At 39.5% G+C, this 13,871-nt stretch overlaps 1 protein-coding gene across 1 annotated transcript in view; it reads right to left on the bottom strand.

The window, feature by feature from the left end:
- LOC123958235 (B-cell receptor CD22-like) overlaps positions 1 to 13,871 on the bottom strand; it is a 30,819-nt gene that overhangs the window by 3,489 nt on the left and 13,459 nt on the right. The window contains exons 5-13 of the mRNA XM_046031533.1: positions 13,497 to 13,513; positions 10,620 to 10,967; positions 10,272 to 10,493; positions 8,980 to 9,249; positions 3,807 to 4,064; positions 3,425 to 3,697; positions 3,083 to 3,343; positions 1,550 to 1,637; positions 1,369 to 1,426 (exon numbers count right to left, since the gene is read on the bottom strand). Of these exons, the coding sequence (XP_045887489.1) occupies positions 1,369 to 1,426; positions 1,550 to 1,637; positions 3,083 to 3,343; positions 3,425 to 3,697; positions 3,807 to 4,064; positions 8,980 to 9,249; positions 10,272 to 10,493; positions 10,620 to 10,967; positions 13,497 to 13,513 (1,795 nt within the window). The remainder of the gene's footprint in view (positions 1 to 1,368; positions 1,427 to 1,549; positions 1,638 to 3,082; positions 3,344 to 3,424; positions 3,698 to 3,806; positions 4,065 to 8,979; positions 9,250 to 10,271; positions 10,494 to 10,619; positions 10,968 to 13,496; positions 13,514 to 13,871) is intronic.

Raw genomic sequence — 13,871 nt, 5'->3', positions numbered from 1 at the left:
GAAAATCAGGAACATCCTGTCTAAAAATGATGCAGAAAAACTAGTCCATGCATTTGTTACTTCTAGGCTGGATTACTGCAATTCCTTATTATCAGGCTGCTAGAAAAAGTCCATTAAGACTCTTCAGCTGATCCAGAATGCTGCAGCACGTGTTCTGACAGGAACCAGGAAAAGAGATCATATTTCTCCTGTCTTAGCTTCTCTGCATTGGCTTCCAGTAAAATCCAGAATAGAATTTAAAATCATTCTTCTTACCTACAAAGCTCTTAATGGTCAGGCACCATCTTATCTTAAAGAGCTCATAGTACCTTACTACCCCACCAGAGCACTGAGCTCCCAGAATGCAGGGTTACTTGTGGTTCCTAGTGTCTCCAAAAGTAGACTAGGAGCCAGAGCGTTCAGCTATCAAGCTCCTCTCCTGTGGAACCAGGTTCCAGTTTGGGTTCAGGAGGCAGACACCATCTCCACATTTAAGAGTTGGCTTAAGACTTTTCTCTTTGATAAAGCTTATAGTTAGGGCTGGCTCAGGTGAGTCCTGAACCATCCCTTAGATATGCTGCTATAGGCCTAGACTGCCGGGGGACTTCCCATGATGCACTGAGGTCCTTTCTCCTCTTATTTCTCTCCCTCTCTACGCAACCTCATCCCATTAATGCATGTTACTAACTCAACTTCTTCCCTTTCCCGTAGTCTTGTGCGTTCTTGTCCCTCTCCTCTCTCCTCCTATCACTTCTTGCAGGTGTTTCTGGCTCTGGAGCTGTGGAGTCTGGATCTGTGGTTGCGGGTCACTTGCTGCCCCCGTGTTCCTGCTCGACATCCTCTGCTACAACTATTGTTATTATTGTTATTCTAATCATTACCATTACGATTATTATCATTAACACTACTATAAATATCTGTACCATTAGTCTATAGCAACATCACCTTTACTGTCTGTACCTCTGTGTGTATATTATGTAGACTGCCTCCCTCCCCTCTCTCTCTCTCTCTCTCTTCCTCTCTGTCCCTCCCTCTCTCTTCCTCTCTGTCTCTCTCTCTCTCTCTCTCCCCTTCACCCCCAACCGGTCGAGGCAGATGGCCGCCCACCCTGAGCCATTGTTCTGCTCGAGGTTTCTGCCTCTTAAAAGGAAGTTTTTCCTTGCCTCTGTCGCCTAGTGCTTGCTCTTGGTGGGAATTGTTGGGCTTCTGTAAATAACATCATAGAGTACGGTCTAGACCTGCTCTTTTATGAAAAGCGCTGTGAGATAACTGTAGTTGTGATTTGGCGCTATATAAATAAAACTGAATTGAACTTTCCAGAGCATTTATGAACCAAGTTTTTATAACTGTGATGAAGAGGACATTTTGTCAACAGGACCTCTCTCTCACCTCTATCGTCTCTCCAGGTTCATTTGGTTCAGAGGTGGAGCTCAGAGTTTTCTTCTTCCTGGATTGAGTCCAACAACAACAAATACAAATGTTAACATGATGAAATTCATAACGCCAAAACTAAAGGAATTTTGAAGAATAAAAGAGCGGTGACTGAACTGATGGATTGTGATTGTTTTACCTCGTCCACAGATTCAAGAGAAGCAGAGGAATCAGCATCAAGACCACCAGAGTCAACCTGATGATATTCATTACTATTGTTGAATTCCCTAGAAATACAGATAGATATGTGATATCCCTTATTAGCAAGATTACATTAATAAATCACTTTCCCAGAAGATTCTGTCTGTTAATCAGTCAGTCAGTGTGATCCACATCTGACATGATGGAGGTTTCTCCCTGAGCAGCTACAGAAAAACAGTCTGGAAATGCAGACAGGACATTTTATTTTCTTTGTACCAGTTATAGGAGTGAGAATGTGTTGGTTTTTTATTTGAATCAGGTCTGGTGCAGTAAACATCCATGTATATGTAGTAGGTTGGAAATGCTACATGTTTAGTTTTATGTAAACAGGCACCCCCCATTTTTTTGTTATAATTGATCAATCCTAATACACTAAGTCACAACATAAAGGTAATGCACTCGTCAGTAGATTGTGCTCTGGTACCGCTGTGGATCAAATAGGGAGGCTGAAGATACAAGCTCCACTCATGCGCAGCTCCGAAATAAACGAGCTCTGGCTTGAGCAAGACGCTAACTTTGGTATCTAAATGTTAATCCACAGGTACAGTAAAACTTGTTGTTCTATTTTTTTGCTTGGATCAGTATGTAATGGGAATGCTCTATAAAATGTTCTGTAGTGTTGTAAGATGATTTGAAGATGTGTGTAAAGTGTAGAAAGCTTCGTTTTGTAGCTAACTGCTCTGACGACCGTCGCCATGTTCAGTAGGTTTTTTTTTTCATGAACTTCAGTCTCTCACGGTAGTTTTGTAAGTGTGAGTAACTAACATTAACATTCTGTAACAGACGAAAATGTGTTCTAGACGTTGTGAAGAGTTTTAGCCAGCCAGTAGTGAGTAAATGGTCCGGGGAAAGATACCATATTCAAACTAGTTCACCTCGCTGATCACACACGAGCGTGTCGTCGTACCGCCATATTGTTACGCGCTGCGGTTAAGTGCAAGTGAGAGAGTGTGACGTTCAAGAAATGTGTAGAAAGATGTATGTGTATTTCATGCTAGTGTTACCATTAATGTTAGCAGAAATATAATTTAATGTGGTAATAGGTGAGTGAGTGTATCAGAGGAATCAGGGTAAAGTGAGTGTGTGTTTTGAGTTATATTATTTTGTTACGTGTTATTTTGAGTTAAGTCGATTTGCAGTATGTGGAATATGTTAAATTATTTTGATGTCATGTATACTTATTTTCCGTAAGGTAGAATGCTTTATGTATTGTATATTGCCAGTTTGGTTATGTCAATTGTTGTTTATTTGTAAAATGTTTTGCATTTGTGTAACATGCACTTTAAGCAGGAAGCTGAAAATGATGTGACTGAGACATTATGTGATTGTAGTCAGAAATAAACGAGCTCTGACTTGAGCAAGATGCTAACTTTGGTCATCTCTCTGTTAATCCACAGTGGCTACACAGTGCTGCCTAGCCTGTGTAACCTTTGCTGCCGGTCCAGATTACCCCTAGGTCTCGAAAATTTACCTGCCAGAACAATCAGATGCAAGATGGAGTTATGATGTCCTCTTCTGTTCTGGGCTTCACAGTAATAATTCCCACTGTGTTCAGCTCTGAAGTCAGTGATGGTGAAGTTCTGTCCTGATGCTTTTGGTGAGTCTTCATTCTCCTTGTACCAGGTATAATTAGCTGCTGGGTTAGCATCACTGCTGCAGGTCAGAGTCACTGAACTGCCCTCCACTATCTCAGCAGAGGGACTCACTGACACAGAGGGAAGCTTTGGGGCATCTGGAAAAGATCAATTAAATGAACAAAAATGAGTTGTCATTAGTTAAATTATGTGTTTAAAATTGGCTGTGCTTTACTCACATTTCACATTAATAGTGACTAATCCAGATGTCTTCTTCCCGATCTTGTTCACAGCTGCACAGTAATACTCTCCAGAGTCAGAAGACTGGATGGAGCTGAAGACAAGTTGTGGTTCTTTCCTGGGATGATGAAGGTGGTTTAGATTGCTATTGTCCTTGTACCAGGTATAATTAGCTGCTGGTTTAGCATCACTGCTGCAGGTCAGAGTCACTGAACTGCCCTCCACTATCTCAGCAGAGGGACTCACTGACACAGAGGGAAGCTTTGGAGCATCTGGAAACAAGTGAATGTGAAGCAGGCAGCTCAACATTTGACTGGATAATTAAACTTTATAAAGTTGTCATTAGTTCAATGCTTTTTAAATTTGCTGCATTTAACTCACATTTCACATTAATAGTGACTAATCCAGATGTCTTCTTCCCGATCTTGTTCACAGCTGCACAGTAATACTCTCCAGAGTCAGAGGACTGGATGGAGCTGAAGACAAGCTGTGGTTCTTCACTGAGCAGAGTTTGGTTCTCCTTGTACCAGGTATAATTAGCTGCTGGGTTAGCATCACTGCTGCAGGTCAGAGTCACTGAACTGCCCTCCACTATCTCAGCAGAGGGACTCACAGATACAGAGGGAAGCTTTGGAGCATCTGGAAAAGATCAATTAAATGAACAAAATGAAGACAGATTTCTTTGTGTTGTGTTGAAATGGGTAATAGTTGTGTGTGTGTGTGGAAGCATCTGAAACTTTGGAGGTGGTTCTGAGACTGGCAGCAGGCAGAGCTGTGTGTTGGGATGACTTGTTATACGCTTTTAATTCTACATTTTAATGTTTTTTTTTTTATAGTATTGCCATTGCTGATGCTGTGATTTTTTTTGGCAAGAGCTTTTCTTATTAATTATATTTTAATTTTGTTGCCTGACCAACAATAACTAATTAGCCTTAATATATGAAGCAAACGATAGTTCAGGCAGGCAACGAAGTCAAGCTCAGCTCACAATCCCAGGACATCTTCTTCTTTTGATTTGATTGCCGGTTGGCAACCAGCATTTAGGAGCATTACCGCCTACCGGACTGGAGTTTGGAACAGATGATTTACAGACTAACTTGTAATCAAATAAAACCAATTACAAAGCAAAACAAAAATCCCAGCACACGAGTTGATAGCAGCCATCTTAAGCAATACACATCAGCTGACAGCTCAGCGGGTTAATCTCTTAGCATTCTTTGGTAAATTCCATACAAGGCACCTTATTTAAGCTGTGCAGCCTGCCTGGCTTCGCTGCTTCCTCTGCAACAGCTCACAACCCACTGCCACCCCAGCTACGCCTTTCAGGCCGTATTGGTTATCATTTTAGAAGAAGACAGCTGCAAGTGGTCACTGCAAGTAACTACGTGCCAATTTGAAGCTACATGGCAATCTAAGCTAAACAGTTAATTGCAGACAGCTTTCATTTAGCTCATTGAACATCTAGCTAACTGCCAAGCTAGCGTTAGCGAGGTGTGATTTCATCATATAGGATGAGAGACGTTAACAGAGCAGATCACCTTCTACAAGTGCTTGTTAAACAGATTTATCGATAAGAATTGTCTTTTACTTGGGAGGTTCTATTGCACATACGACAGTAATGTGGGTAGCTGTCGCCAACTCTGTCTCCACCGCAGCCTACTGTATCTCTGCACTGGCCGCTGTGTGTGGGTGTAGGCCCACATGTGTGTTCGCGTGCAGAGGCGACAGAGCAGCAGAGGCCGCAGCCTGATAATAAACAGTACGGTCTTCAGCCCCGGGCCCGTTTAACACAGTGTTTCAGTGCCATCTTGTATCTGACTATTATGTAATTCAGCATGTCTGCTCTGTTCTGTACAGGTGTTCTTTACTACTACTCTCCGCCTCGGGCTTTCCACGGTTCGCGCGTGGAAGGTCAGGGAGATCCCAGAACAGAGCCATACCACCAAACATAACTACAATGCCGCAATATCAGTTATTAGATGAAAGTATTCCTGACTGAAAAATAATAGTCTGCAATTTTGTCTACAAACAAATCCCAGCATTCTGTTACCTTAGCTTTCTAAAATCTCTGTGGTCCTCATCAGACCAGTGTCACAACACCACCCTTCACAACAAAGTTGGTGTATTGATATGCAAGTGTAATACCTTACAAAACACTGAGACTACTTTATAGGTGTGTAAATATCAAAAGTTAATTGATGTTCTAAAGAACGTGTAACAATAGAAAATTAAAAGAAGCCATGGTATAAATCAGTTTCTCACACCATATGTTAGCTCCTTTACTAACGAAGCTAATCACAACCTCTCTGAGCCGCGACTAAAAGGTTTCATGTCGTGTTACGGTCTATTTTTTCGTAGCGTAGCATTACATTTGAAGAGTCAGTGTTAGCAAAGTAAACAAAAATGTGCCGTTAACCAGTATTTGATGCATATACAGCTGGGCTCCTATTCATTGTTTTGACCACGACTTCCTGTTGGTTCTTATCCAGCTTTCTCAACATTGCTCAACACATTTGAAACCATTGCTAGGGTTGAAACACAAACCTTAAATCTTTGCAGGCAAATCAAGCACGTCAACTTCAGCAACTGAACACAGCGTGTTAAACAATTTTAACCATTTTATTTTTTCTCTTTTTCTAGGTGATTTCCACGACTGAAAAACTGGTCAACTGTTTTCCAGGTTTTCCAGTACACATGGGAATCCTGAAAATGTTATGTTGTAAATACTGGAGTGATGGCCCTGACTGACTATAAATACGCAGAGATGGGTATTATTGATATGATATTTCTGGTTAGCATAAGCTAAGATCAACTTTATAAGTCCTTGATATTTTGACATGTGGACTTTTATGGTCAAAATCTCTAATTCAAAAATGAAACAAAATTGTATTTACATTTCTGCTGATGACCGAAGATGTTTGTACTGTAATTAAACCGCATGGAGCTCAAAATGTTAGCCCTTTCTACAATCCAAAAAATGTTGCCACCTAAAAGAAATCTATCCAGGATTTTATATGGACATCATTTCCAGGAGACAAGCGTCAATGAAAGGACAGAAGCCTGGGGCCACATTGGATGTTGGATGTTTATTTATGTGTGAGAGAATCTGTAACTTTAGAGGTGGTATTCTGGATTACTGATGGTTTGAATCCTCTGAACATCTGCGCAGACCTGGGAGACAAATAATAAATAAAACTGCTTTTTCATCATCTACTGTAGCTGCTCAGTGAACTACAGCAGCAGACTGTGAATGTGAAGCAGGCAGAGCTGAAGAAAGAGCATGATCAGCAAAACATTTGACTGGATAATTAAACTTTATAAAGTTGTCATTAGTTCAATGCTTTTTAAATTAGCTGCATTTAACTCACATTTCACATTAATTGTGTATTTAGATGTTGCATTCCCCATCTCATTCACAGCTACACAGGAATACTCTCCAGCGTCAGTGGACTGGATGGAGCTGAAGACAAGCTGTGTTTCTTTACTGAGAGGATGAAGGTTTGGATTTCCATTCCTCTTGAACCAGGAGTATTTAGCTGCTGGGTTAGCATCACTGCTGCAGGTCAGAGTCACTGAACTGCCCTCCACTATCTCAGCAGAAGGACTCACTGACACAGAGGGAAGCTTTGGAGCATCTGGAAAAGATCAATAAATGAACAAAAATGAAGACAGATTTCTTTGTGTTGTGTTGAAACGAGTAATAGTTATGTGTGTGGAAGCATCTGAAATTTTGGAGGTGGTTTTGTGACTGGCAGCAGACAGAGCTGTGTGTTTTGGCCACTTGAATTATACTCATTTACATCTAAGAAGATACCAGATGAACGTGCATCTTACGTGGGTAAAACAGAGGTAAGTTATATCACCCAAAAGTATTGCAGTGTGTTATAAATACTGCAGTTATGGCCCTGATTGAAAAAGCAGAGTTGGATAAATATACTTAATGATATTATATTACTAGCTAGTACAAGATAAGATATCAATAAACTGTATACGTCATTTATGTTCTGACGTGTACATTCATTGTCATAATTGCTATTAGAAAAAAACAACAACAAACAATTGTTACTTTTCTATAGATGACTGTTGATGTTTATACTGTTATTTAATTGCATGGGGTTCAAAACCTTTGCCTTTCCTACATTTCAAAAGTGTTTGCCACCCAACAAAATCCAGTACAGTATATGGACATACAGGTGCATCTCACAAAATTTGAATATTGTGAAAAAGTTTTTCTCCTTAATTTAATTGAAAAAGGGAAAAATATAATCCAGATTCTTTAAACATTAAGTTAAATAATAAAAGTCTTCTTTTGTTTTTAATCTTGATGATTACAGTTTACAGGTCACGGCAATCAAATGGTATTTTCGAGGATACAGAGTCAATAACAGAAGAGAAGCCTGTGGTCACATTGGATGTTAGATATGTGGGGAGCATCTGAAAACTGTAGAGGTGGTTTAGGGATTACTCAAGGTTTGAATCCCCTGAACATCTGTGCAGATCTGGGAGACCAATTTTAAATAAAACTGTTTTTTCACCATCTAAGGGTAAACCGGGGTGAAAGTAACACGGGACGAAAGTAACAAGGCGATTTTCTCAGAGCCCTGACTGCATTTGCAGTCCAAGCTGTGACAGAACCTTGGACTAGGAGAGGAAGCTGCATGCTTATATTAAGAGAGAGCTGATATTTATTTTGGCCTGTCTCCTAAGGAGGTCAGTGTGCCAGTAAAAAGCACTCAAAATGCAGATCACTCATACTGCTCTTACTAAAACAAATTTAACTTCATTTTAATGTTTATTTTCATATTTGTCTTATCTTTTTAAATTATGTTTCATTTTTTCTGAAACTGCATGCAAACATGCAAATATTCCCAATGCAGGATCAGTAAAATCTTATTTTATTTTAATCTCCATCTAACCATTTCCCCCCTGCTTTTGCAGATTTATATTATATCTTTATAATATATCCTTAATATAATATGAAATATTCTAAACAATGCAAGTTTGGGCTGTCAGGTTACTTTTGAAACTGAATATTAAAAATAAAAATGTAATTTAATTTATTTTTTAAAGATAAAGGACAAAACATCTTTGCAATTACACATTAACAAGGTCACAGTCATGGTTATTTATTAAATACAGGGGTAACACAAAAAATCTAGCTTGTTTTGTTGTGTTACTTTTGTCCCAGCTGACGGGGTCGAAAGTAAGAATGTGCCAGTTATGTTTAAAGTGAAATTATACAGAAGTTGTTCTACATTTGTACAAAATACCACCTGATATTGATAGACCACACCTGTGAGTTAGTGACCACAGCAAAAATATATCTCTGTCTGAAACATTATGTTTTAAAATCATGTTTTTCTGAAAAATGGTTCTTTAGCCCCTGCTCTCCCCTACTGTAGCTGCTCAGTGAACTACAGCAGCAGACTGTGAATGTGAAACAGGCAGAGCTGAAGAAAGTGCATGATCAGCAAAACATTTGACTGGATAATTAAGCTTTAAAAAGTTTTCATTAGTTGCATGATCGTCTTTAAATTAGCTCTGTTTTACTCACATTTCACATTAATAGGGACTAATCCAGATGTCCTCATTCCCAGATCATTCTCTACTGCACAGTAATACTTTCCAGAGTCAGAGGACAGGATGGAGCTCAAGATAAGCTGTGGTTCTTTTCTGGGAAGATGAAGGTTTGGATTTCCATGATATTTATACCAGGTATAAGTAGCTGCTGGGTTAGCATCACTGCTGCAGGTCAGAGTCACTGAACTGCCCTCCACTATCTCAGCAGAGGGACTCACTGACACAGAGGGAAGCTTTGGAGCATCTGGAGGAGAAAACATGAACACATTTAACACATTAAATGGACAATATTTCATACAAACACAAAGTGGAGGTGCATCTTGATTTCCTCCTGTATCAGAAACTATATGGGGTCCTGTTACCATGGATACAAGTTGGGTAGTTTGATACTGAAGCAGTGGACTAAAGACACACTGAAGGAGAGTGGTAATCTACATGCCCTTTAAGAAATTCCCTTCATTTTCTTTCATTGATTTTTGTATATTAGCAATGGGTTTTCACCTAAGACACATGTTAAGGCCAAACTAGAAGGATGTTCTTATCTTTAAGTCAAACAGAAAACCTAAAGCACATAAACATAAAGACTGAAAATTTCCAACAGTCCAGCAGTGCTGAAGACAGGAGACCAAGCAAATGATCCTGGTTCAGTGTCTTTGGACACCACCATGTCTACTGATGACCTCTAGTGGGTAAATAAGCTAAATGAGTGCACTGAACAATGAAAATGTGTGTCAGACATGATTTTCCCACATGTGGCATTTTCTGACATCATCACTTCCACAATCAAACTTGATTGGACAGATCTTGTAACACTAATCACTTAAAAATATCTGACTTCATCTTTTCACTCATGTGTTTGTGTGGATGGATCAGAATAAGTTAAAACCTGGACCCATGAAGTGTTTTGCTGAAGAACACATTTTAAAAAGTGTCCATTAAAGATACAAGAACAGATAATCAGGGAATTTCTCTGATGATGCACAAGTTTGATCTGATCCAGAGAATTTAAACAGTCTAAAGACAAAATAACAAATCCTGTTTTAATACGTTTTCATTGTGAGTTATTTTACAGTGAAGACAGTGAACAAGAATAAGAAATAATTATGCAACATGTCTACAATCTCATGGGGAAATGATTTGGTTTTCATCCAGTTCTACAATGAATCACCAAATAGCACTGAGTTACATGCAGTTAATGTGCAGTACAATAGGTTAAAGGCTCCACCAGATGGTGTCATGTCAGTGGAAGACTGGATGTAAACTCACACACTGAAGGAGAGCGGGACTTCTCATATCCTCCTACAGCACAGGAAAAGCTGTCTGCAGGCTTAAAGGAGGCTGAATAAGAATTAGATGTTTGTCCCCCAATGTTCTGTCCATTCTTGTACCAGACGTAGTAATGATGACCAGGTGGAAGACAACTGCTGTGACACTTCAGCTCTGCCCAGTTAGAAGACCCCTGTAATCTGCTCACCTGCACCTGGAGATCTGAATATGTGAATAAGGAACAGAAATCTTTATTTTAAACTGAACTGTCAACACACACACAAAGATGTGAGTAACCTTCATAAGATGTTGGACAGAACTAAATAAATATTCAGATGAAAATGTTACCTGTGACAGACAGAGTGACTCCAGGTGAACCAGTATATGTCCCACCTGGTTGGTTTGTTATGAAACTGAACTTGTACTCAGCTGAGTCGCTCTCTCTCAGGTCTGTGATTCTCAGAGTGCAGCGGTTCTTATCACAGCTATAAGTTACACGACCTGAATACTCTGACTTTATTTTCAGATCCATAATTTTATCACCTTTAAACCAGAATGTTTCCTCAACTGTAGTATCGTGGCCATTTATTGTGGACGGGTATTTAATGGTGCAGTATATGTACACAGTTGATCCTTTGAAGGCACAGATCTCAGTATAAGTGTAAGTCACTCCCCAGCCATACTGACTCTGTACCACTGTAACACAGAGCACATCAGACACAATCAACATTAATAACAGACAAAGTGGATCAAACTACATATGGTTTGAGGGAAACGTAACCTGGACAACCTTCAAAATCCTGAATTATCTGCAGTCATTGTCACAGAAAGTTTATAAGGTGTTTGTCATATTTTAATGTTGTGAAAAGTTGGGTTTCTGCTTGGGTCCATTCATTCAAAAAAATCTAAACAAAATGCCTGAAAAGCTTATGTGTCAACACACAAGTAATCCAAACAGAAAATTAATAAAATTACATTTTACACTCTTTTCTGGGATAGAGCCGCAGAACAGTGGTACATAAAATACTCACAGATGTTCTGTATCATTCTTCTTCCAAGCACTTCCTAACTCCTGTTCTAAATATTTAATGTTTTATTACCTTTTTTATGTTATTTCTGAATAAAACCAGGGTGAACAGAGAGAAGTCTAAACACAACGTCTTGCTCAGTTATACACAGTCAGTGCAAAGGAAGATGTACACATGCTTTCTACAGTTCATCTCTATGTGCACTGAGGCATGACATCATCCAGTCTGAAGGTGCAGTGAAGTGAACAGGAAAGTATCAGACCTGTGACCTTTAATGCAGTTTACTGACCGGGATAAGAGGAGAAATATAAATTATTAGAGAGTCTGTGCTTTTCTTGGTCAGTTCTCTCTCTTCACTCTGCGGTCAGGTTGCTGCTGAGTTAAGTGTGAAAGCTAAAAATAAATACAGCGCACTGAGGTGTGGGAGAGTTTCTAGCAGCTAAACATAAGATAACAGAAAACTGCTATCAAGATCTCTGACTTTAGCACCCGCTGAATGAGGGTAAATTGTTGGCAGATCGTCAGACCATCCGCCATTTTGGCAGACAGAGAAAACGTTCAACAGAAAGACACGTGTAGTAAGTTTAGTGTAGCCTATTATGGTGATCGGTACACACCCCTGCCTCACACACAAGACACACAGAGCAGTCAGCTCAGGTAATATCTGTGGTGGTGTTTGAACCAAACTCAGCAGTGGAAGAGGCCCAGTCCCTCCTGAGTGACAGCCGGTGAGCTTACCAGCAGCACCGGCCAGACAACAGGAGGGAACTCCAGTGTTGATGGAGAATCATAAGCTTGTCAATCAGAGACAAGAGACATCACTTGGTTTTATTTTCGTTGGCCAACTTTTGTATTGAAAGGAGTATTTTTTGTTTGCTTGTTGGGATCCAGAAGAAGACGTTTTTATTGAGATAAGGACCCATTCATTGGTGGTTTAACTGACTGTTAGGTTTCCTGTCATCTGTAACGTACCTTTGAAATATCAGGCTGTTAGTGATTGTTAGGTTAAGTGAAATTAATGTCATGTACTAAAAGACATGCACAATGTTTTTTGTGTTTTAAAATTTGAATGATAACATTATTTACATCACAGTATGCCTAAATGAGCAGAATGTTCATTTAGGTTATCTTGGTGCATTTCTAAATTGACAGATACAATTTCTGTGTGTTAGACAAAAATACCTGCTTGTCACAGTGGCAGGCAGTAAAGAAAGTTATTTTTGGACCTTGCTGCTGTCAACACAGAGCACAGAAACATCACACTGAGGTCAGACAGTACAAAAGGAACTAGCAGGAGTTGCAGATGAAGATATGAGAGAAGTTGTGTCAGTATGACTTCACTGTGTGAGACCAGTAGGCCTATCTCTCTAAAACCTTCACCGTGATAAAAGTAGCTTCAAATAGGAACTATTTGAAGTCTCTGTTTCCGGTTTACACTTTCTTGTCTAATTTCCATTGTACAAGTTGGATAATGGAACAAGCCGACGCTTTGGTGCGTTAAATTGCATTGCACGTCTTCATTCAATGCGACAATAACACAGCATAGTGCTAACATCGTTTAGGCAGCATCAGCTCTGGAAAAATGAACTCACACTGTTCAATATACATTTGCATTAGCGCAAGCAGGACAATGAAATTAGGAAATACCCCCTAAACTGGCTGTTTTCATCATACAGTGTGAACAACTGATCCTGATACTTCATTCTGATCCACTTATTTTCACATCTGACCTTCAGCCTACTTTTACAAGACCTACATTTCCCAGATTCCCCTGTTTTAATGCAATAAATATAAGTTTAGATATTCAGTACCTGACACAGAGAGAAGGAAGACGACAAATCCACTCGCTGCTGCAGTTAAACTCATAGCTGCTCCTCTCATCTCTCTGTGTGGCTTCAGAGACAATAAAACATGTCAGCAGATAAAATAATGTACAAGGGAGATATACAGTATCAGTCACATCAATAAACAATTCTACTTACAATGAAGAAGGACGCTGTCTTTAAAGAAGCCTTCCTCTGTGTCAGCAAGCAGAACACGGATATCAGGCTGTTAAACTACTAGATTTCCTTCCTCTTTAGATTATTAATATTCATGATGAGCCAAATGCCAGTTAACACCAACATCAAAATAAAGCAAACTAAGAACTTAATAAGAGAGAATAAGAAAATAGTGTTATGGCCTGTTGGTATTAAACCTGTTTGCTGCTTCCCACTGACACAAGAAAAGAGAAAACAGAACAGACAGGCGTGAAAGTTGGTTTCATGCATCACTTGACAGGTCTAGTGCATCTTTAGACAGTGAAATAACCTTTATACCAGTATGAGTTCAAAGAGATGGACTGCAGCAGTATGGGATGTAAAAAGTCACGTGCTGAGCTCAGTGTTTATTCAGTATTGAGAAACATGTAAGAAAAGTAGATCAGAAACAATGAATTACATTTTGCAGCTCTCTCACTCACAGTCATTGTGACTCTGTGTCACTGTAACACAGAGCACATCTGACAAGATGCTGCTGGAGGTAAGACAGAAAATATGTCTTCTTGTAATTTGGGTGAAGTGACTCTTTGAAA

Source organism: Micropterus dolomieu, linkage group LG01 (genome assembly GCF_021292245.1).
Source record: "Micropterus dolomieu isolate WLL.071019.BEF.003 ecotype Adirondacks linkage group LG01, ASM2129224v1, whole genome shotgun sequence".
Lineage (NCBI taxonomy): Eukaryota > Metazoa > Chordata > Actinopteri > Centrarchiformes > Centrarchidae > Micropterus > Micropterus dolomieu.
Note: the sequence above shows the minus strand (reverse complement) of the source record. Positions and strands in the feature narration are given on the sequence as shown.